The 24633-nt window shown below is 57.8% G+C and overlaps 1 protein-coding gene across 1 annotated transcript in view; it reads left to right on the forward strand.

The window, feature by feature from the left end:
• Positions 1 to 24633, forward strand: part of CDH13 (cadherin 13) — a 1034759-nt gene that overhangs the window by 674100 nt on the left and 336026 nt on the right. The window contains exon 7 of the mRNA XM_056135632.1: positions 15575 to 15753. Within this exon, the coding sequence (XP_055991607.1) occupies positions 15575 to 15753 (179 nt within the window). The remainder of the gene's footprint in view (positions 1 to 15574; positions 15754 to 24633) is intronic.

The following is a 24633-nucleotide window of genomic DNA, read 5'->3' on the forward strand; positions in this document are numbered from 1 at the left end:
CCTTGCAGTGCTCACAGGCTACTCCCTGCAGTGCTCTGGAGTCGAGGAGTCGCCACCGTGACCAGCCCCAAGCCTCCTGCGTGCAAAGCGCGCACTCAGCCCCGAGCTCTCTCCAGCCTGGCCTTCACTCCCAGCGCTAATCTCTCCCCAACCTGGAGCTGGTGGAGACGGATACTCGTGTCCTTTCCTCTCTGTCTTTCTGTCCCTTTCTGGCCTGTAGAACTCGGAGGCCTTCGCCACTGAGGAAACCAAGTGTCAGGATCTAAACTCCACGATCCGAAACTCTCCTAAGCCCCTCACAGCTCGTCAGAAGGACGTGGGAGGCACTCGGCGTCTAGAAACCTAGCACTGGCGGAAGACAGGGTCCGAGGCAGACGTTCCTGCAGACGGGCTGGCCTGAGGGAGGTCATGCACCTCGGGGCTGTGGGTGCAAAGTGCAGCTCAAGTGTTCTGTGGATCGACCCCCTTCTGCCGCCCCCCCCATTAGGTACTCGTGCTCTCGGGGCGGCAGCAAACTGAATCAGAGATTCCTGTAGGCAGAGAGGGTCGGGGACCCTTTTTCAAGGGAAGCTGGCAGGATGTCAGCTTCCACCAGCCTGCGTTGGTCTCTGAATGGCCCCGGTTTTGTAAAACAGTCTCCGTCCTTCCCAGCCTCAGGGAGAGACGGGACAGGGAGAAAATGAGAATCAACAGGGACAAGAGGGTCCCCGGCAGCGGGAGGAGACGCACTCAGGGATCTCCGGCGTGTGTGGGAGTCTCCTCTCTGTGTGCTCCCTTCCAGGGGTGACAGAGGCTGGAGCTCCCCAGGAAGCTTCCTGGGTGGTTTATACATGCCCAGAGGGCCGGGCAGAGCGGCAGGGCCAGGGTGAAAAAGCTTCCCCGAGGGACTGTGAAATGAACACAAATGCACTGTGGGCACTTTGGCGAGACCTTGGGGGCTTTCCTTTGTCTTTTCACTTTATTTAAATGCCATGGCTTACAACATTGCACATAGGACAGTTGTCGGGGCGTTCAGTGTTCCCACATGTCCCCCCACCATTGTCCCTAGTTTCCCAAACCTGTCCCCCCTCCCCCATAGCAGGCACAAAAGAATTCGGTTTATATTTTTTGTTACAGCAGAATGGCTCACAGAATTAGCAAAAAAAAAAAAAATAGTTCAGTGGAAGATTATTTGTGAGAATTGTTCTGCCTGGCAGCGTGCCGCTGTCCTAACTGCAGCCTGGAGAGCCGTGTCTGTTGCTGAGCTTAGCCGGCTCCCGGGCTTCTCTCCCGTGGAACCTGGGGGCTCTTTGGGGCTGGCGGGCTTGTGGGGTTCGGAGCGGCCCTGCGGGACTCGGGGGTCTGTAAACTTGTTCTCTCCCTCTGCCCCTCCAAGGGCACCTCTGAGTTTCCAGCCCGAGATCCGGCTACTCATGAGTTTCAGTGGCTTGGCGGCATCTCCTCCAAGGTTCACCGTGAAGCCATGAGGCCGGGCTGCTGTCACGGGCCGTGGCTGTGGGTGCGGCTGTGGGTGCCCCATGCTGCCACCACGGGTGTCTCCAGCAAACCGTTGGTTTGGTTTGTGCTAATGGTGCGAGACTGCCACCTGGTGGCAGTATACCTGCATTGCGGGGTTCAGACATCAGAATAATTTTTTCTTTTTCAAAATAAAATGTTATTAAAGCACCATGATTTGGAAAGTTATTCACGGGAAATGATTTTTTAAATCATATAACCTCCTGGACCTATCACCATCTATAGCTAACATATTGCCCCCAAAAAAATATAAATCAGGCAATAATTTGTGTCATGAGCTCCGTGGAAGAGTCAGGGAGGCCAGTTAGAGGCAGAATGTAGAAAAGACGAGCACGGAGGGAGGTTTGCTAAGTCCTCGGGACGGGGGGAGGGGTGGGGCCGCCGTGAGGGCCATCATGGACAGCAGGGCCTCTGCAATGCAGGGGTCAGCCTCTGAGCGCCGGGCCTGGCCTTGGAGGCAAAGTGAACCCAGGGAGCAGAGGGCATGGCGGGGGACACAGGTCAGAAGGAGGAGAGGGTGCTTCAAGCCCGTCGTCCTACTGTGCGCCGACTCCAGTATCAGACGGGGCCAGCTGTGACATTGAGTGCTCCCGCCTCAGTGCTCGCTCCGTGTCTCTTCAGTGACCACCCTTTCCCTGACTGTCTATGGGGCCAGGAAGCTGCAGCCCTCGATCCTGTTCTCACTGAGCTGGTCCCGGCAGGGGTCCCGGGCAGGGGGGCTCCAACGATGTGTCCGAGGAGAGTCAAGGGCACTCAAGTTCAGGGTGCCGGGGCGTGGGGGGTGGGGTGGCAGGGGGAGGCCGTGCACAGGAGGAGGAAGGCCAGCAGTGCCCTGGCCCCCGGGAGACAGGCAGAGCAGGCACATGGGAGCTGTGCCTGGCGGTGCCTCAGTGTCCCCCGCTCCCCCCTCCCCAGAGAGCCTCAGCGCCCCCAGGTTCAGTCAGGGGCTTGTTCATCCCCTGCCATGGCCTCGGGGGAGGAAGGTCGGTCAGGCAGAGGGAGCGCAGAGGACAAGGGCCACCCCGGGGGGAGGAACGAACTGGTGGGGGGGGGGAGAGGCACTTGAGGGAGGCTGGGGGGAGTCCTGGGGACCCTCTGCGAGCCGCACCCCCGCCCCGCCGCCCCTCTGGTTGTCAGCCAGCCTGTGTGTTGCCCCATCTCTGCAGGGCCCGCTGTCGTGGAGGCTGCTAGAATGTCAGACCCCGAGGGACGGGGACCCCCAATGACCCTCGAGACCTGAGGCGAAAGGATGGTCCGCAAATGTAAAGCTGAGATTAGTGGGGTGGGGGGTGTCTGGGCCCGTGGGGCCCCATCCCAGGCAGAGACGGAGGCCGCCTGAGGCTGCGGTCAGCTGGACTTGGAGGTCTGGGGGGGCCGTGATCAGCCCCGGGCAGTTGAAAACCGGGGAATCAGACCTCCGCCTCTCTCAATCCCCGGATGGAGTTTCAATGCTCTTGACGCCTCTGAGTACCGGAGGAGTTTCATGTTTTGTAGCTTTTGTGTGTGTGTGTGTCTGTGTGTGTGTGTGTGTGTGTGTGGTTTCGCTTTAGATAACTTTTACCTCCCGCCTTTGCCAAGGTGAGAAACAAGAAGTAATAATCAGATTTCTTGGTTTCCTGCAAAGATGAACAAGTTGCAATTAAGTGTGATGTTGAAACATCCAAAAATAGAGTCACAATGCAGAGTAATGGCACACCGTGGAAGGCGCACGGCGGCGGTGGGGGGGGGGCGGTGAGGGTGTGGGGTGCTGAGCTGGGCCGGGCGGGGCTGGTCCGAGATGCTCCAGGAGATTCTCACAGCCTAGTGCTGTCAGAGCCCACGTTGGGGAGAGGCAGGGCACCCCTCGGGAAGGGCTCCTGGGAGTCTGGGACCCTCTGGGGCCCACAGCTCCCTGGCCAGCAGCCAGCTGGGCCCTCAGCCACCATCAGTTCCATTTCTGAGCCCCCTGCCCCCTCCTCCAGCTGCAGGGACGTCGGTGGACCCGGCTCAGGGCTGCAGGTGGGGAGAGATAAGAGCTTCAGAGCTGACTGCGGGGCTGACTGGGGTTCCATTCCCAGCACCCCATAGGGCCCAAGAGCTCCGCCAGGAGTCAGCCCTGAGCACAGAGCCGAGAGTCAGCCCTGAGCACAGAGCCGGGAGTCAGCCCTGAGCACAGAACCAGGGTTGGCCCCAAAACAAACAAAAACGTGTAATAAATAAAGCCCTTCTCAGAGTGCCTGATGCGCTCTGGGCCTCCGACGAGCCCGGTGGTTCTGCTTCTCTTGCCCATCTTGGCGTTGCTGGTGTCCAGGCCGTGCTGGGCCATGCCAGGAGGCTCTGCCCGCCAGTGTCTGCTATGCCAGGACTCTTGAAGCAAAGCCGGGCTCGCGGCCTTGAGTCCAGGAGCCTGCTCTCCACTCGGGAGGATCAACCCTTCTGTGTCCATATACCGAAAACTGTGCCCCTCCCCCTTGGCCCGGGCTCCTGACCACCGACTCCCGTGGGAACACAGGGGAAACGTGGGGGCCGCGTGCCAGTCGCCCTTTCAGCCTCGAGCCCACTCAGGCCCATGAGCCCCTGCCGGGAGCGTCCCCCTTTCTCCTTGCAGCCCCCGCACCATTACCCCCGGGGTCCTGGGTCTGTACAGCCCCTTTGTCACTGTCCAGGTCACACTGATTCTCCCGTGGCCTTTGCGGAAGCCTGAGCGAGCGGCAAGAAGCCGGCAGGATAGGCGCCCTGGCTTCCAGACTGGCACTCGGCAGGGCCCGTGTTCCCGCAGAGCAGCCCCTGGCACGGGTTCTGGGTGCGAGTGCCCGGTCCGTGTTCTTGCAGAGCTGGCCCCGGGTGAAGGGTTCCATGCGCGATGCGTGTGCCTGTGGGGGTCCCCAGAAATCCAACAGCGCTTGGCTCACCCATCGTAGCTCAAACGAAGCCTGTACCGCCGACCCTCAAAGCCTCCCCGCGACTCTGTCCGTGCGTCTCTGCTTCTCCCTCTGTCCACCTGCAGCCGAGACTCATCATTTTAAAATGCTCCTTTCTACTTAATACATCATCAGCCTCTGCCACATTGCTACCCGGTCATTATAATTATAACCTTTAATGACTCCTTAATGGCCCATCAAGATGCTGAATCTAATTTATTTGGCCATTTTCCGAAGATTGAACAGCTAGGCCATTGATTTCCAGACGGTTTTGGCGGCAGAAACTGTGTCTTAAGAAACCACGTGCAGAACCCGAGTGTGTCCTATTGATTTTTGTGTATGTGTGACTATCCGAAGTAGAATATAATTACCTTCATAAAAATATTCCCGGCCTACAGCCACAAAAGCCAAACCCCGTGAGTGCGGGGTGCGTCCACCTCCCCTGCCCCTGGACTGGAAACTGTCTCTCCGCAGGCATGTCCATCTGTCTGTCTGTGTTTACCAAACAGACGAGTTTCTGGAACTGGGAGAGCGTGTGGTCTTGAAGTCTCTTTTCTCTGGGCAGTTCCTGACAGTGCTCCCTGTCACTGCCTGTCTTGTGCTCTTGATCACCGCGTACTATTCCACACAGCACATGTCCTTCCGGGGAAGTTTCCGGCTGTGCCCTTGGATGGCAGGGCTTCGAGGGTCTAGTGGCTGTGTCCTGGCCAAGACACAGTCTGGCTGTGGCTCCCACAGCCCATTTGGAATCCCCCCATTCCGGAGACTTTTTGATTTTTATCTGCTGGAGAACCTGGTACCATGAGCAGCCAAATCTCATCGTCATTTCCCCTTCTGTACCGCTGGGGGTGGCGTGGGGGTGACTGTGGCACTTTGGGGGGGCGGGAGCTGGTTCCTCGAAGGGCTTCACCCTGCGCTCTCCCTCTGGTCTGACTCAGTTTCAGAGCCCCAGCCCCCTCTCCGCTTCCCAGCGTGCTTTCTTGCTCTGTTGGTGGTTTTCGTGGCTTTTCCTGCAAACATCCAGTGCACTTGGCACAGAAACCAACAGCAGCAAAGTAGCCGCTTGTGCTGACTGGCCAGGAGGCGCCTAGCCAGCCCCTCACTGACCTCCAAGAGGCCCCCCTGAGGCAGGAACCGTCCCTGGCTCCCAGGGTGAGTGGAAATGAAACAGACACTCAGGGAAGCCCTGGGACTATCCAGGCCACCAGCCAGGGATGGGGGGCAGCGTCACTAGCCGCCTGTCTCTTCATCAGCCAGCCACACAGCTGAGCGGGGGTGAGACCAAGACTCCTGTGTCCCCCAAACCCAGCCCTCTTGAGATGGCAGCTGGACATTCCATCCGAGCCGGCTTCTAGAAGAATCTGCCTGAGGGGAGGGGGGGAGTGCATTTGCCCTTGGCTTTTGTGCATTCCTTCTGAGAGTGGCAACATTGCTCAGGGGTCCCCTGGGGGGTGCCACTCATGACCTCGAGGCCTCCCTGCCCTGCATGGGGCGCCCACAGGCTCCCACCTTGTTTGGCCTCCTGACGTGGGACCCCCGAGTGTCCTCTCAGGCCTGTAGGTGGTCTGATCCGTGTGCAGGGAACAAACGAACCAGATGAGCCCCCGCCGGAGAACCCCTCCACTGCGTGTCCGCAGCACACATGGGCTTCGGCCAGCTGGGATCTGGTTTCCTGGAGAGACGGGTGCAGGATGCCATCTCCCCATGCGCACGCCAGCGGGTTGCCATGGCAATGCCGGCCCCCCTCCAGCGCCCTCCCTGACACTATCATTTATTTTCTCGTTTCCCACTTCCAGATTTCTTCCATTGTTTTGCAAACCTGAAACACCCACAGCGACTCCCGAGAGCTCTCCCCCCGCCCCCCGCCTCTCTCCTCACGCTCCACTTGGCCCTTCCTAGGGGGGAAACTTCCTAAAAGGGGGGTCCTGACTCTCAGGCCCCCGCCCGGACCCCACACTGCAGCCCCCGCTGACCCAGCCCTGCTCCCACCCTCCCTGCAGCTCTAGCCCAGCTAACGGCCAGAAGAGCATCCCAGGATGCAGCCGCCCCCCCCCCTCCAGGTGTGCCAAGCGCTCAGGCTGCCCATTGGTCGCTGCACCTGTCAGTCCTGACACATGCCTCGCGCCTTGGCTGCCCATTGGCTGCTGCAGCTGTCAGTCTTGACATACGCCCCTCGCACCTTGGCTACCCATTGGCCACCGCAGCTGCCACTCCTGGCACACACGCTCGGTTTCTGCTCTCGGGGTGCCCTGGTCCCAGCTCCATCCCACAGGGTCGAGCTGCAGCACCAACCTGTACAGGCCTGTGGGCAGAGCTGAGTTAGGGGCCAGCCCGTGGTCCACGTCTCCACCCAAGGGGCAGGGGCGGGAACATCTTGGTCCTAACAGGACTTGAAGATCTCCTGGCACGTGCCCCCGTTGCTCTGCCAGACCCCGGGGGAAACGGGCTGGTACGGAACACCCACCTCCTCTGCCCCCCGTCCATCCCTTTGGGCCCACCCGGCCTCTTTCTTCTAGAAGCTTCCAGAGGGAGCGAGGGCAGACGGAGGTGGCGCGATCACATTATCAGGCGCCCACACACGACCACACTTAATTGACTCCGTCTCATGTTTCCTGAGCTTTAACCTCGCCCTCCAGAATATTTATTTCCTTCGCTTCAAAATGTTTATTTACTTTTCTCCGTTGACTTTAATTAATTTTTGCCTTTGGCTCATACACAGGTGAAACTGGAAACTTTTTTATTTGCATTTTTATCTCGAAGCAGGCTAGCTAATTAAACTTTGCAATTTGGTTTCAGTGTGCTGGGCCAGTGCCAGGGAGAGACTGGCAGAGTCCTGGGTCTGGGGCTGTTTCTCCTAACAGAAGGTGGGGAATGGAAGGGGGGGTAAGAGGAGGAGGAGGAGGAGGAGGAGGAGGAGGAGGAGGAGGAGGAGGAGGAGGAGGAGGAGGAGGAGGAGGAGGAGGAGGAAAACGCCAAGCCCGAAGGCAAGAGAGCTCCGGAGAGATGTTTCCTGGCCCACCCAGCAGAGCCCGCCCTGCCCGCCCTGCATGTCCACAGGAGTGGACGTCACTCAGGGGTCTGAGTCTCTGGGATGAGACCGCTTGAGGGGGGAGGGTCAGCACCCTGAGGTCCAGGAACTGTGACTAGGAAACTCTCCAGGCACCGCTGACTCGAGAGCAGAATCGAGGGGCCCCTTCCGCACCAAACCAAGTCTTGGCAGTGACCCCCAAACGCTCTGGGGAGCTCTGGAGAGCTGTGTGCCTGTCCGGTTGCACCCGCCGTCCTGCCCCTTCCGGGCCGGCCAACCTGCGTCCAGCACAGATGAAGCTGCGCAGTGCTGGCCTCTCACGACGGGGGGCAGGTGTCCACCCACTCTGCCCTGTGGACCACAGGGGACAGGAATGGACGCTGCGTGATGGATGGGCTTGGCCCCGGGCACCCCCTCGGGGCTGAGTGCACCGGGCACCGAGGGTTGGTCTCTGGTCACGCTCAGAAACCACTGTGGTGCCCAGCTCCCTGGTAAATGCGACTTGCTGATGTGCCTGGGGGTTCTGCGGTGATGTCCCCAGGTCTGCGCTGGCCACAGCTTCGTAGGAGAGAGGGGGACAGGGCGCAGGGCCACAGCACCTGTCACCCTCTGTCCTGCTTCCTCTCCATCCCTTCCTCCCCTCCTGCTGTGGCCGTGTGTGACCTGAGAAGTGACCGTGACCGGGAGTAAGGGGCTGCCACAGGTCCTGCGCGGCCAGCTGTGCTTCCTCCCCAAGCCCCTGCACTCCTGAGGCTCACGGCCCCTCCTCCAACCCCACGCTCGTTCCTGCGCTCGCTGCAGCCGCGCGGTTCCCAAGGAGAACTTGCGTCTGCAAACTCAGCAGCATCGTGGCCCACCTGCCGCCGCCTCCCATGCGCCTCTGCGTCTGGGGACGTCTGTCTGCGCGTCTGTGTCTGTCTGTGCCTCTGAGCGTGTCTGCGTCTGGGCGTCTGTGCACGTCTGTCTGCGCATCTGAGCGCGTCTGCGTCTGTTTGCGCGTCTGAGAGCGTCTGCGTCTGGACGTCTGTGAGCATCTGCATCTGGGCATCTGTTCGTGTCTGTCTGTGCGTCTGGGCGTCTGCGCGTCCGTCTGCGCGTCTGGGGATCTGGGCACACCTGTTTGCGCATCTGTGCATGTTCGGTTGCACGTCTGTGCATCTGTGTGTGTCTGTCTGCGCGTCAGTCCGCGCTGCTCCTTCCTGTCCGGATCCTGCAGTACCTCTCCCCCCCACCCCCGCCCCGTGCCCCTCCCTGCGACCCCCACCCATCGTTCCTGGCACTCCAGGTGCATGTCTGAGGTCCCTAACGGTCTGTCCTGCTCGGGGCAGCTGTCCCCGGGGCCTCCTACGGGCCCCTGCTGGCCTAACAGGTTCTAGCGGGCCAAGGGAAGGGCTCGCCACCCACACGGAGAGTTCTGGAAAAGGAACCCTTCCACCTGGCAAAAGTGAGACTAGTGATACCTGGGTGGCAGAGGCGCTGCTGGTGGATGGAAGGTGACCCTGCCCCCACGCCCACCCTCCTATCAGAGTGGGGGTGAGACCCCCAGAATGTGAAACCACAGTCAGGGCTATGGATGCTGAGCATATCAATACATATATAAGTACAATATGGTGATATATATATATATCTCCTATACATACAATTGCAACATAATAAAATATAACTATTATAATACAATTCGTATAAATATATACTACGTATACACATCATGATAAATACTGCACTGTCGCACTGTCCTCCCGTGGTTCATGGATTTGCTCAAGCAGGCACCAGTAACGTCTCCATTGTGAGACGTGTTGTTACTGTGTTTGGCATCTCGAATACGTCAGAGGTAGCTTGCCAGGCTTTACCATGCGGGCGGGATAATCTCAGTACCTTGCTGGGCTCTCCAAGAGGGGCAGAGGAATTGAACCCAGATCAGCCGTGTGCAAGGCAAACACCCTACCTGCTGTGCTATCGCTCCGACCCATGATAAATACTATACTATATAAATGCTGTACTATATAAATACACCATGCTAAACTATACAATATAAATATATACATATACTATGGTAAATTATAATAACTAAGTTTTATTGTATCGCATGGGCTGGCGCGATAGCACAGCGGTAGGGTGTTTGCCTTACACATGGCCCACTCAGCCGATCTGAGTTCAATTCCTCCACCCCTCTTGGAGAGCATGGCAAGCTACTGAGAGTATTCTGACTGCACAGCAAATCCTGGCAAGCTCCCCGTGACGTATTCGATATGCCAAACACAGTCTCACAACAGAGACGTTACTGGGCCCGCTCGAGCAAATCAATGAACAACGGGAAGACAGTGCTACAACACTGCTATTGTATTAAGGTAAAAGGTAAAGGCCCTCCCGTTGATCGTCGATTTGCTCGAGCAGGCCCAGTAACATCTCCATTGGAGACTTTGTTGTTACTGTGTCTGGCATATCGAATACTCTCGGTAGCTTGCCGGGCTCTCCGAGAGGGGCGGAGGAATCGAACTCGGGTCGGCCATGTTGGCCGCTTGTAAGGCGAACGCCCTACCCGCTGTGCTATTGTATTGCAAAGTATAAATGCATGTGCACACACTCCATATGCTATAAGCGATGGGGTGATAAGCCTATTATCCAGAATTCCCCCTGGGAGTTAAGAGCGCCCACGCCAGTCGCACGATCTCTCATTCCTCCATCCTCACGTCAGTGTGAGGGCGGCAGCGAGGGCCACTACCCTGTCCCCTCACTCGCCTTCCGCCTCTGCTTGGCCGTTCCTGCTTCCCGGCAGTGTGGCCACCACTCTCCCTGCTTGGCGCCGTCGTGCTGCTCCCGTGGAAGGTGTGAGGGGGACGGCCTAGCAGGAAGTTGAGAGCGCTTGTGTCCCTGACCTGAGCCACGTGGCGAGGCAGAGTGGCCTCGCTGAGGAGCCTCTGTGGCCCCTGGGGGTGGCCGGAGCATTGGGAGACGCCAGAGCCAACTGAGCCGCCTTGTGGGGGAGTCTCACGGCGCCCTCTGCTTCAGGGCTCCAAAGGGACAGGCTGAGGGGGTGGGGCGACACCCAGGTCCCTCTCTGCCTCTGGTGCTCGGCCTTGTTTGTGGAGGACTGTGAGTGGAGGGTTGTGGACACACACACACACACACACACACACACCGCCAGGTGACAGACTAAAGATGTCTCGGGGCTGGAGAGAAAGTCCGGCAGGTAGGGCAGCTGCCTTGCCCAGGGCCGTTCCAGGTTTGGTCCCCAGCACCCAGAGGACAGAGGCAGGGGTGATCCCTGAGCACAGCTGGGCGTGGCCCCAAAACAAAGCTAGATATCGCCCATCCCCAGGGAGAACTCATAACCCTTTGGAAAATAATCCCCTTAAACTGGTTAAACAAAACAGACACCCACAATTTCCCATTGGTTATGGTGGGGTTTTGTGGAGACTGTCTTTGCGTTGAGAAGTACAGCTCCCGGTGCTTATTCAATGCAGAGATTTCATTGTCCCCTGGGAAGGGGCCCTTAAACTTGCTTTTTGGATGTGTTTGAGGCAAGATCCGTTCCTTCCATGGGGTTAACCCCGTGCCCTTTCACAAAGAGCTGCAGAGAAAAGAAGGTGGATCAAAATAATTAAGTGGCGTTTCAATAGTCGGTGAAACACACTGCCTTAAAATGCTGGATGAAACAAAGGAGACGAACACCCAAGAATGGCCGAGATTAGTACCAGGAGTTTTGCTCCATGGCTTGGAGGCCACCCACACATGCTAGGGGAAAAGGCAGCTCAGATAGAGAAGGGAGCACCAAAGAAAGGGTGTTGGGAGGATCCTCCCAGGATGGGAGATGCATGCTGAAAGTGCACTATAGACCGAACAGGATTGCCACTCAATGCCTCTTTTGCAAACCACAACACCCAATAAGAGAGAGAGAACAAAAGGGAATGCCCTGCTACAGAGGCAGGGTGGGATGGGGCGGATGGGAGGTGGGAGGGATGCTGGGACCCATGGTGGTGGAGGATGGACGCTGGTGGAGGGATGGGTACTTGATCATTGTATAACTGAAACCCAAGCACAAAACTTTGTAAGTCTACAACTGTACCTCATGGTGTTTCACTAATAAAAATTTAATATATATATTTTTTTTTCACAGCAAAAAAAATGCTGGATGAAATGAAGAAATTAGGGCAATAAAGTGAGTTAGGACAGGAGGAACCCTGGTTCGAGCCATATGTTTGTTACCTTACATCCCAAAATGTTGTTTTCTTTCCTAAAAGCTGCTGCCACTTAAATAAACTGTAACTCACCAGGAAAGTAGGATGGATGTGCCTTGAAAATCTGACGGAGGGGGAGAGGAGTTCTGGGGGAGGGGAGGGTCGAAATCATCTGAAGGGGCATCTTTTGTTACCATCCCCAACTTGGTATAAAAATAAACGGTCTTTGAAAACAGACGGGGAAACAAACATGGCTCTACTTGTCATAACTTATTACATTTGACTGTCAATTTGTACGGAAAAAACCAGCTAGCTCGAGGGAGGGAAGGCCAATTGGAGACAAGTCTAGTGCGTTTCAAATCAAGCCGTATAATTGTGGCTTCACAAGGCACCGACTTAGCGTCGTGCTAACGAGGAAGCGGCGTTCGCAAAGGCTGGTTTTGGAGAACGGCCGCGTCTTCCTATCTGAAGGCACCGACGCAACTCAAACCCTCCCTCAGTGTAAATGCTTGGTGCCATTTTCATTCAGAATCGTCTGGCCCGAAAAAAAAAAAGTTTATTTTAATTTTCGTTCTCGAAAGACTCAATGGCTGACATATTGCAACGGCCATTAGAAGCCCATTCCGAAGTCCAACATTTGGAAATAAATTGCATTTTATTCTCACCAATGTTCTGCTTGCATCTGTTCCTTTTTATCCTCTCTTCCTCCTCCTTTTTCTCTGCTTCTGGGTTTACTCCCTGAATATGTTGTGCTGCTTGTTTTGTATCAAGGCAAGTTCCATCTTAAACATAAACTTGATTTTTCTGTGGCTACTTTCTATACTTTCTAGCTTGTATGTAATGGTTACACTCGTTCCTTTGCTGGCTATCTGTTGCTGGACGACGGACCATGCCAAGACTTCACGATCACGATCACGATAATCCTGTTGTTCGTCGATTGCCTTGAACAGGCACCAGTAACGTCTCCTTCATCCTAGCCCTGAGATTTTTAAGAAAGTGCTATATTCAAAGCTCTTTAGGAGAATGAGACCCATCATTGTTACTGGTATTTGGCATATTGGGTACGCCATGAGGAGTTTGCCAGACTCTGCCATGTGGACAGGTTACATTCGGTAGCCTGCCAGGTTGTCCAAAGTAAGAATGAGATAATAAGATGCTTCTGGGAGCTGGGTTTTATAGTCTCCGGGTCTTGGCCATCGATGGGATTACCTGGCACTGGGGGCAGTTGGTGGGTGTGACCCCTGCCTACTGGAAGATGGAGGATCTGGGTGGAGGATGCTCAGCCCCGATCCGAGCAGGCTTGGAGATCTCAGCCCCAGGACCCGCATGCCTTTGTTCCTCTGCCAGTTCCTTCATGCGTGTGGAGAGTGGTCTCAGCATGGTTGTGGCTGGTTCTGAAGGTCTTCAGCTGCTGGGGTTCTGCTCGGGGCGGGGAGGAAACTCAACCCACCCCCCTCCAAGGGGCTCCGGCAAGGACAGCCAGGCCGAGGACACCAAGACTTAAATCTTGTAAATAAACAAAGCCCTCTCGCTCCTGGTTTTGCAGGTCAGGGCACTTCTCTGGGTGATGGTTGTAGCGTCTTGCCTGAGTTCACTCACGTGGCTTGACCCCAGGCGCCCCCCGGTGCCTCCGTCTGCATGTCGTGTGGTTAGAGGGATTGGCCTCAGGGGTCACTGAGCGCAGACAAGGCCATGGCAGCAAGAGGGCCCAGGAGAACAAGCACGCTCTCACCTGCCTGTCTCGTGTCCCGGTGCCACGAGCTGGCCCACAGCCCACATGCACCAGCTGATTTTCTAGGTTGCCCACTCTCTGCAGAGGCACGTGCCCTTGCCTTGATGGGTGCTGCCAGGCATCGGGGGGAGTTACAGTCTCAGACGTCGCCCATCCTCAGTCCCGCTAGGGCCTGTTCCAGGAGGACTTGGTGAGTCAATGCTGGAAGGCAGAGGAGCACCCTCAGGTGTGTAAGGCAGAAGGCAGGAGTGGCCATGGGGGGAGCCGACTGCCCCACTCACGCCCAAGCAATCTGGGCAGGGACGAGGTCACTGCTACGGACAGGGGAAGGCCAGCCTTCTGCTGAGGACAGGGGCTTGCTCGAAGCCATGTGGCTCAATGGTTAGCCCACCCGCACCCTCTGATGGGCCTGTCCTTGGCCTGCCCGCCCAGTCCTGCTGGGGGTCTGGGCGCTGGATCCTCTCCTCACGGGCAGCTGGGGACAGGGATGACCAGTGTGGCAAGAGGCAGCGGGTGGCCAGCAGGAGGAGGTGGACAGGCCGTGTGTCCATCCTGGGACACAGCCACGGCCCAACTGCACCCACTCACCATCTCTGACCACCACGGCCGCCCAGTCCATCTCTGAGAGCAGCCCACCCTGGGTAGCCCGGAGTCCACTCACTCACTCCCCGGCCAGCCTGTCCCCCACCCCCAGGAGGCGGCCAGGCGGTGCCCTGACCCCATTCCTCCCCCCCCCCCCCAGGGGTCCTCAGGAGAAGCTGAATTCCAAACCAGCGCCATCTCGGCAGCTCCCTTGGGAGAGAATTTACAGAGCAGACATCGCCGGTCCTGGGAGGGGACGTCCGTGGCGAGGCTGCGGGGTTCCCACAGGCCAGGTCCCCCCGCACAGCCCCGGCCACACAGCTGGATCCAACTGACCAGGAGAGCAGCAGTGACCGTGTCTCCGAGGGGAGTTTCCCCACCTCCACGGGGCGCGGGGGGGAGGGGTCTCTCTGCCCGAGCCAAGGCCAGGCTGGCTGGCTGCCAGCTGCCCTGCTGCCCCACAGATGAAGCGGCCTGCATGGCCAACGTTTCAGTCCTAAGCAGTGACTGGCGAGGATTGGAGAAGGCAGGAGATAGGCCCAGCCTCAGGGGCGTCCCCCAGGGCCAGGATTCTGCACCTGAGAGTTGCGTCCTCCCTGCCCACCTGCCTCTGTGCAGTGACAGCCAAGACAGGACAGACGGTGCATCGGTTTCATGGAAACCCAGGTGGCCGCGTTAAGAGACTATTTAGTGAATTGACCCACCCTGGGGTGGCCAGGGCCCCCTTCTCCCGATCAATCACAGCCAATGACTAAGTATCTGATGGTGGGAACCACGTGGCTTCCATCCCGGAGACACTGGCCCAGGCACAGAGTCCCGCGGAGAGCGGGTGGTCACTGCAGCCCCCTGCCTGAGACGCCCTGCTCCTGCTGGGCTCAGAAGCATCCATACGTGTCTGCAAGGGGCTTCCTGATCCGTGCAGGTCAGCCGTGACCAGCAGCCCCCAGCCCCCCACCCTGCGCACTCACCCCTGCTCTGCTCAGCCTCTCTGTGTAGACGCTGTCGGCCCTGCTTGCAAACGAGCTCTAAGCATTGCTGGCTGGGGGTGACACCGTCCTCACCCCAGCCCCCTCCAGCCCCTGTGTGATCTGTCCGGGGTCCCCCGAGCACTGGGCCCCTTCCAGGAGCTGGGCCTGTGACACGTGGTTAAGCATTCTGGTGTTTTCTACACTCAAGGGCAAAGTTGGTGCCAAAGATTCCTGGGACCGCTTGCTCCTTCCTGGTCACAGACCTCACAGGCTGTGACTCATTTGATCTAGGCCACGTTAGACCACAGTGTGGGAGGGAAAGGGAGGAAGGAAAGGAGGGAGGGAAAGAGGGAGGGAGGTAGGGAGGGAGGGAGGGAGGGAGGGAGGGAGGGAGGGAGGGAGGGAGGGAGGGAGGGATGAAGGAAGGGAGGAAGGGAGGGAAAGGAGGGAAAGAGATGGAAGGAAGGGAATGAAGGAAGAAAGGAAGGAAGAAAGAAGGAAGGGAAGGGTGGATGGAAGGAAGGAAAGAAGGAAGGAAGGAAGGAAGGAAGGAAGGAAGGAAGGAAGGAAGGGAAGGAAGAAAGGGAGGGAGGGAGGGAGGGAAGGAAGCAGAGGAACCATCAGAGCTGGCCATGCTGACCCTGTCCCCTTCTCTCTCTCCTGCCCCTTAGGGACCACCGTGATGCGGGTGACAGCCTTCGACGCGGACGACCCAGCGACCGACAACGCGCTCCTGCGGTACAACATCCGCCAGCAGACCCCTGACCGGCCGTCCCCCAACATGTTCTACATCGACCCCGAGAAAGGGGACATCGTCACCGTGGTGTCGCCCGCCCTGCTGGACCGGGAGGTGAGCAGAGGGCGGGCGAGATCCCGGCAGGGCGGGTGCAGGGGGACAGTGGGGGACCGTGGGGGCGCGTCAGTTGGTGGCGGTAGCCATGACTCCTGGCCCCGTGAGCCCCACAGCCAGGCCGGGCCCAGGCTGGTCATTGCGCTCAGCCTGGTGGCCTGGCAGGCCCTGAGCCACGGGGGCCTCTGTGCGTGCCCCTTGTCCACCCGAGGAGGCGGCTGGCTGTGCCACGGCCTCATCACTCTCCGCCCCACGTTCCACCGGGATCTCCCCACACCTCGCTGGTGGCCCCGGGGCCTTGGCCAGTCTCGGCCACTCTTGGACCTTTAGCTTCCCCTGGGACACCTGCCTCCCAGCTGCCCCGCTGTGTCTGGGGGAACGGTGCCCACCCAGGGCCTGTGTCCTCTGTGTGTTTTGTGATTCGGTGTGTGTGCTGTGGGCATCAAGGCCCTCCCTCCACTCCACGGGGGATGGATGATGAGCACACATGTCACACACGTGAACCACGGCATGAACTGTGGAGAGGCGCGTGATTGGCCAATGTGGGAAAGGGGAGCGGGTCACGGGCATCCCATCACCCGCCATGTCACGGTCACAGTTGCTGGGCAGAGCATTGCGGGTAGGCGCAGGCAGGAGTGGGCAGGAGTGGGCAGGAGCGGGCACGGCCAGCAGGAGCAGTCAGGGGCCGGCAGGAGTGAGCACCTAGGACTTCGAACCGTCCTAGGACGAAGAGGCGAGCGCTAGGTGGGGGTCTGAGATTCTCCGCCCCCCGGAGCCAGGCCTGGAGCTCCATCCTTATCGTCTGCTCTGCCCTTGGGACAGTCTTGGGCACAGGCCCCCCCTGGGCAGTTTCTCTGCCGAGTGCCCCTGGACTGTCCTCGGAGTGTCCCTCTCCCTCTTGGCCAGCTGCGGGTCCTGGGTGCGGGTCCTGGACCCTTGAGGGTCCATCCCTCTGGCAGTGCCTCTGTTCCTCGCACGACCACATGCTGTCATCCTGCCAAGACACAAGCCCATCCCCCACCCCCGGCTGCACTGTCCACTGCCAGCCTCCGACCCTCACCTGGGAGTGCCCGAGCCCCTCCTGGCCTGGCAGGCCCCTTCCCGGCCTCTCCACGCCCCTCCCTGCATCAAGCACTTGGCTTTCCTTGGGTGGCTGCTGGGCTGGGCTTAGTCACCATTTCTCAAGGCCCCACAAGTGCTGGGAGCAGTGAACCCCATGTCCCCTCACCCAACAGGATGCCCGATGCTCGCAGAGGTCACGTGGCCCCTTGTCCAGCACAAGCCCATCTGTTCACTGCTTCTCTGAGACATACAATGGGCTTTGCCACAGAGAGGCAACATCTGTCTTTGCCTGTGTTTGCGTGTCTGCCCACGTAGTTCCAGGTCAGTGGTGGTGTCCACTAAGGTTTGTTGAATGCCTGGATGGATGGACTCTAGGTGGACAAAGATGGCCTCATGAATGCACCCAGGTCCAGGTGGGTGGGGAGTGGAAGACCCGTCTTCTGTAGGGGGTGTCTGGGACTAAACCCGCAGACAGTCGCTCCTGCTGGGATGGATAGAAACAGAGGAAATGATTTTATTTTAACTGCGAGTTTAATCTTGCCCCTGGGTGATCCTTCAGTCTCTTAATTTCTTCCCCTCCTCCCTACCTTGTCTTCAAACTGTGCCGGGCTGCAAGAAAATAGCTCGGTGAACAGGAGGGCCGCGAGCGCGCCTGACTCCAGCTTAAATGTTTAGGGAAACATTTGGGGGAAATAGGAGCCATATATTCTACTAAACAAAATTGGGTTCATTTGGGGCACTGTTTTATTCTTCTCCATCTCCGGGCTCGGCCCCTGGTTCCAACAGCCCTGTCTGTGAGTTTAAAGTATGTCTGGCTGCACTGCAAAATAAAACCAGATAAAGGTCGCTAACATTTGATAAATGGGTTATTTGCTTGATCATCTTGGCCACTAGACTGAAATTCATCTGCTGAATTCTGCCAATTTTTCTGAGCACAAACACAATTTTCAACTACTCAGAGCAGCTAATGGTCAGTTTGGGGGATAATTTATTTATTTTGAAAATAGGAGCGGTTTCCAGAAGAAGTTCTAAAAAAAAAAATCATCTTAATATTTGCATTTGGCACATGCCATTCGTCTTCTCGAGGTATGTGAGCTGAGCATTTTCTGTTTTTGCTTGAATTGGCCTTTAGCTTATTATCTCACAGATAATCTAAGGAAAGTGATAGCTTGCCCATAAAAAAAAAAAAAAGTACATACAGTAAAAGCATCGCGAGTGTGAATGCCATTTATTTTCTATTTTCAGCTGGTAAAAGGTTTTTCTGAAACTTTCTAAAGCCCCCGATTTTTAAGCCAACGTGAAAATAGAGAAATTTTCTCTCTTCTTCCCATGACGAGTGACACAGGGGGACTTATTTTGATATTTATGTGCATTTTTCTGTTATGAAACATTCAGGAGTCCTTGAGTGTGTCAGAGAAAAAACGCGAAGGCTTTGTGGCAAGGTCCTGAGCACAGGATCCCTGCGAATGCAGGGGTGGTTAGGCCTCGAGAAAGAACTCTTATTGATCAAGATGGCCCAAGTTAAAACACCGGCTCCTTGCTGAAGGAAGGAAAGGAGGAAGCTGGAGAAACTGATGAGCTCAAGACAGGCAGGCTGGGAAAATATCACAGTAGCAGGGCCAGCCCGGCCCCACCTGCGCAGGAAGCTTCAAGCGGCAGTCCGGGGGGAATAAGTGTCCGAATGTTCTCGCTCGCAGCTCACTGAACACATTGCCGTGATCACGCATGATTCAATCATGCACCAGGAATATTATCTTCCTTTGTTGCGGAGGGCGGGACCAGAAGTAATTAGATCGTTGCTTCATCGCCGTTTCCTCGAGCTGTTTCTTCACAAATATTTGTGTTGGGGTGATTTCTTCCTTTTCATTTTTAATCACCGGCTGCTGGGGAAATAAAGGGAGAGATATGTAAATAGATCATCGCCTTCTCTGTAAATGAGGCACGATCCCTCGAAGAGGCCCAGGTGTGTGCGTGAACCGTCCTAGGATGAAGGGGCGAGTGCTAGGTGGGGGTGAGTCTCCAGCCCTCGGCTTTGTGTGCGTGAGGACCCTCGGCAGGGGGTAGGGTGAAGGGATTTCCCCCAGCAGGAGGGAGAGCGGTTGCATCCTCCCAACAGCCGCCAGCTCTGATTTGCAGGCTGTGGTATTACACGCCTCCCCCAGCTCGGTGGCCGTGCTCCCAGGGCTGTCCTCCTTGGGAAGGGTTGTCCAGGTCAGGGCCGGCCTGGGGCAGACAGGGGGATGCGGGAGTCATGCTTGGCCATGCTGAGAAAGGGCTTCCCTGGCAGATGGCCAGCTTGTAGTGCCCACTGCAGGGGAGTGAGGGGAAGGGGCAGGTGCACGCCAGACTCTGAGCCCCGGTGAGGTGTGTGCCCTGGCTCCGGACATCCCTGTGCTGGCCGGCTTGGGGCTTTCCGGCCACAGCAAGGAGGGAGCCAAACCCGACCCTGGAGAGCTCCGGGTGTCTCCACTGCTCAGGCCGACTGATTCCCTCCAGCCCGATGGGCCTGGCCTCGCCCAGAGCTGCAGGGCTGGGGGATGCTGGGCTCAGGTCTCCGAGCCGTGTGTCATTGCTGTGGTGATACTTCGCAGGTGAGGGTCTGGCTCCAGGGGGACCTGAGAGACCCGCCTGTCGCCTGCGAGTCCAGAGCCTGGTTTTATGGGGGACACACAGAACCCACACAGCGACAGGCAGCGAGAAGCGGGAGGTGCAGGCAAGGGCGGCATTTCAAGAGAGAGTGTGTGTGCGTGCGTGTGTGCGTGTGTATGTGTGTGCATGTGTTTGTCTTAAAGAGTGTGTGTGTAGTGTGTGTCTGAGAGTGTGCATGTCTGTGTGTGTCTGAGTGTGTGTATGTGTGTGTGCATGTGTGTGCATGTGTGTATGTGCATGTGTGCGTGTGTGTGTGTGTCTGAGAGTGTGTGTGCATGTGTGAGTGCATGTGTCTGTGTTTGTGTCTGAGAGTGTGTGTGCATGCATATGTGTGTGTGTGTGCGTGTCTGTGTGTCTGTGTGTGTCTGGGGGTTGGGGGGGGAGGGAGAGGTGTACTCCTTTCATTCTTTTTTATTTTACTCTTTCTTGCGTGGTTGGCTTCTGGGCCACACCTGGTGGTGCTCAGGGCTTGCTCTGACTGTCCGGGGGTCTCTCCTGATGGGGCTTAGCAGAACACATGTGGTCGTGTGGTGCTGGGGACCACCCAGCCCAGTCACGGGCACCACAAGCACTGCACCAGCCGTCCCACCGCCCCAGCCCTGGAAAGGCTGTTTCTCAGGGCAGGTTCAGGTAGATCTCATCGAAGCACCCGCACTGGACCCACTTGAGCTGTCGGGACGCTTGTTTCTTCAGGGGCCCGGTCTCGGGCGGCTTTCTCCACGCCACGCCGTCCCGACAGGAGGCTAAATAGACACATCTGGGGCTTGCATCTGTGCGTGGAAGGCAACCAGGGGAAATGGAATTTTTTTTTACCTTTGCGAAGAACAACCGTAGAAACGACTGCTGCAACCGGGCGGACAGCGTCTCTATTCGCAGGCACCGACGGCGGAGTCAGCCCAAACTCAATTCCTTTCTCTGCTTTCTCTCCCGCGCTCTCGGAATTGTTTTTCGTGGGCTTGTTTTTCTCTGCAGAAAACCCCTGGGTCGTCCGTCCTAGTGTTTCTTTGCTGTTGTTCTTTTTGCTTGGTTCTTTGGTTTTGTTGGGGGCCCTGCCTGGAGCTGCTCGGGGCAGACTCCCGGCTCTGCACTCAGGCTCCCTCCTGGCCGGGCTCCAGGAATCCTGTGTGGTGCCGGGACAGAACCAAGACAGACTCGGCTCGCAGTGGGCACCCGCCAGCCCCCAGCCCCTGCTGCCTGCTCCCGGGCCTCCGGGTGGGGGAAGAACGGATTAGAGAGCAGGTGTGAGGTTGCCCCCCACAGCCCCCTTCCTCAGGCAGGCGTTAACAGGCCTAGAGTCGAGCCTGTTTCCCTGAGGGCCCCCAGCGCCCCATTCTGGGAGCCAGGGAACCGGTTCTGACCCAGAGCTGTGGCCGCCCTGGCCAGTCCCTGGCCTGCTGAGGAAACGCCTTCCAGCTGTCCAGAGGGGCCTTCTGGTTCATGAAGCTGTGTCAAGGGCTCCCTTGTCCTCTGCTCCAAGTCTTTTCGCCCCTTTGGGAAGTGTGACTCAGTTTCCCCCAGCTGTCCCCAGGCACGCGGGACTCTGAGGACGGATCTGCGCCCTCCGGGCCATGGGCTGTGTAGCTGCCTGTGATACGGAGCACTGGCTCTCAGGGTCTGCAGATGGGGCCCCAGGGATCCTCCTGATCACCAGGCGGCCCGACACGCCAAGAGGTCCGTGGCAGGTGATTTCCTCAGCCACAAGGACTCGAAGGTGGGGCTGGGCCATGTGTCCTCAGCTGGTGTCGTGGACAGGACTGCCTGGTCCTGAGTGCAGGGCTGGGGCTGCTCTGGGCTCAGGGCTAGGGCCACTCCCTGGGGTCCTCGGGGGACAGGCCTCCCTCATGCAAGGCACTTGGACCCTGGAGTTCTCTCCAGCCTGACTAAGATTGACAGCAGGAAAGCATTATTCTGGGGCTAGAGTGACAGCACAACAGGGAGGGCATTTGCCTTGCACACAGCCGACCCGGGTTCAATTCCCAGCATCCCATAGGGTTCCCCGAGGACCGCCAGGAGTAATTCCTGAGTGCAGAGCCAGGAGGAACCCCCGAGCATTGCCAGGTGTGACACATAAAGCAAAAAAAAAAAAAAGTATTATTCTGTGTGTCCGATGGCATGGTTATCCGGCCTGGCACAGTCACCTGGAGGGCAGAGCGGCACTGGCGAGGCCTGGTGGCAGCGTCCTGGGGTGTGAGAGTGGCACAGAGCCACCCTGGCATTCCCTGCCCTGGGGAGGTAGGGTCTCACCCCCGGGCTGTGTCCTGGGGCCGCCCTGCTGGGTCTTGGTGGGTTTGATTTCACTCCCACCAGCAAGACACTTTCTGCCACGGCTGGTTTCGACTCAAAGACGAATTCGCTGTCACTCTCTGCATTTGCTTGTCCCCTGTGCCCAAGGGCATTGTGTCGGCTAGACACCACACCTTGTGTCTGACAAGGGACCACAGGCTCGGAGCCGCTCGGGGTGTCGAAGCGCCTTAACCTATGGGGCCCCCACGGGAAGCCCCCAGACTTGGGCACCCCCACGCTCCTCACTCATAGGGCAGAGATGGCGGGTGGGCACGCAATGCCCACAGCTCTGCTTGACCCCCCCCTCCCCCGGGACTCCCGCGGAACAGACTTCCTCAAGCTGCTTTGGTACTTGATTCTCAGGAGTCACTAGCAGGGAAGAACAGGAACACGTGTCAGGCTTCTTAGCTCTGAGTTTGTGGGAACTGCCCCAACCAAATGATCCCATTGACTCACCCAAGCAGCTAGTTCCTGGGGTGCAGTGGTGGCTTGGAGGTCTCAGGAGGGTCCGCTGTTAATTGCTTGGTCTCCTAGATGAACGCTGAGGCAGCCCTGAGGGTCCCGGGTGGCCGTGGGGCTCTAGAGGGACTTGAGGTCGCCTGCCCGGGAGCAAAGTATGGGACCCTCCTGTCTAGCCATCTGCCATCCAGGACCGGACTGACGGGTGAGAAAACGCTTTGGTCTTCGCATCCTTGATGGAGGTGAAGCATGGGTGAGCTGCGTCTCTCCGGCACCCTGGAGCCGGGGGCTGGGGACGCAGAAGAAACAACCACAGCCCAGCCTTGAGATGCTCAGCTAAGGGTGGCGAACAGGCTGAGTCTCAGAGAGTTCTAGTGCCAGGCCTGCGTGCTCATCCTGCAGTCCAGGGCTTGCTGGAGCCCCAGGGGCAATTCTCCGGCAGTCGGGAGAAGCTAAGAGCTCCCATGGCCATGGCCACGGCTGCCGCCGGCCCTGCCTCGGTGCCCCAGGTCTGGGCACCCAAAGGTGCCTCCCACTCCATCAGCAGCAAACACCACCGCCCTGGCAGAGCAGTCGCAGGAGAGACACGCAGACCCAGGGGCTGTAGCGGCTAGGAAGTGTCCCCTTGCTCACATCATGCCCCCAGACTGCCAAGGGTCAACCGAGTCGCCAGTAGGACCTGGAGACTTGGCCTCGTGTGACGTCCACACCGCTGGGGTTATTCTCGGTCATTCTTGTCATGGAACAAGCCAAGCCCCGTGCTCGGGTCAGCTCTGGGACGAGAACCGTCCCCGTGGGCTCGCCGCCTGCAGCCCTGCAGACAGCTCCGTCTGCCTTCTCTCTGCCCTCTGCCCCCTGCCTGTGCTGCTGGGGTTGCCCAGGGAACACGTGACCTGTGCCCCCACCCTCACACCCCTTCTCTTGGGGGCTTCTTCAGAGGAAGAACTAGATGGTGGGTTCCTGGGCCCGTCCTCCCCACTGGCCTCTGCCTAGAAAGTGTCCAGGATGATCCTGAGGCCACAGGGGGCTACAGCCGGGGTGGCGGGTGCTGAGTGTGAGCTGCCATGCGTGGGTGTCGCTGCAGGCCGTGCAGGTCACGCGTGGGGTTAGGGGCTTGTGCACGAGTGCGGGGCATCCCGCTCAGCTGAAGGCGTGGGTGGGCTGGTCTGTGTGCGGGACCTGGGGGCTTACACACTGCAGAGACCCCTCCTCTTTCAAGCCCCCCTGAAGACCAGCCTCTCTTCACGTGGCGTTCCGAGCCCTGAGGGTCTCCGTTCACTTTGCCGCCACTCACACAGTCCAGCAGGGGCGGGGGGACCTTGATGGCAGTGACCTGTGGGGCCAGCGGGACCTGGCAGAGAGGCAGCTCTGGGCAGGGAGAGGGCTGGAGGCAGGGCGGAGCTGGGGTTCGAGAGCCACCTGCCGACGCTCTGCCCCAGGCCAGACTGTCTCTGCTGCAGCCTCAGACAGTTCCTGGGAACCTTAGATGGGCCACAAAGGAGGCGTGTGGTTGTGTCCCAATAAAGCTTTATTTACAAACTCAGGTTGTGTAGGTGGAGGGGGGCGCTGACTTGGGCCGCGGACCATAGTTTGCAGACTTGGAAAGTAAGAGGGTTAGCGCTGAGAGGGGATAAACTGATAAAGGCAAGGAAGGGCCCGAGGGCTCAGACGGCAGAGAACCAGAGTTATCCCCAAGTTCTCCCTTGGCGGGAATAAAACTATCCTTAGTAGGAGCCAACTTTTATCAGAGAGCCAGAACGAACGGGCTCTGGGCTAAATCAATCCTCACCAGGAGGATTGATTCTCAGCCTCAGCTGGGGGACCTTGTTCTCTCTAGGGCTCACAGAGCAGACGGAGGTCAAAGAGGAAGGTCATTCAGGCCACGGGGCAGGGACACCCACGCCTGGCCTGGCCAACATGACTCCTCTGGTCTGTCACTATCTCATCTCTAATGTCTTTCTAAGAATGCTTTTTGTTTTGCTTCCCAACTGGGATTCAGTTTCCTGGCCAGCCCAGCAGCCGCCCGCCCGTGTGGGAAGCAGAGTTGAGTCTGGTGCGTTTCTCCCGGGGCTATTTTGTAAGGAAGAAAAGGAGCGGAGAAAGATATTTAAATTCTTCGGGGATATTGGTTTTGAATAGATAAAGCAGGGAACATTTTTATTCATAGTAGAAGCCGACGTTCGGATGTGTATAATGTACTGTCCTCTGAGACGGAGCGAGAACACAGCTCCAATCCCAGAACGCGGACTATGAATTTAGATGACACTTTGAAGAAACTGATAAACACCCCACTCCCCCCCACACACACACCCCCGACTGGACTCAGCTTGCGTGTGAAAATCCTCTGGCTGACCATAAGCGATTGAGCGGGATTTGAAATTATAGCGATAAGTCGGCTAAGTCTAATGGAATATTAAAGATACACAA

The sequence above is a fragment of the Sorex fumeus genome, unplaced genomic scaffold, assembly GCF_029834395.1.
Source record: "Sorex fumeus unplaced genomic scaffold, SorFum_2.1 ptg000122l, whole genome shotgun sequence".
Taxonomy (NCBI): Eukaryota; Metazoa; Chordata; class Mammalia; order Eulipotyphla; family Soricidae; genus Sorex; species Sorex fumeus.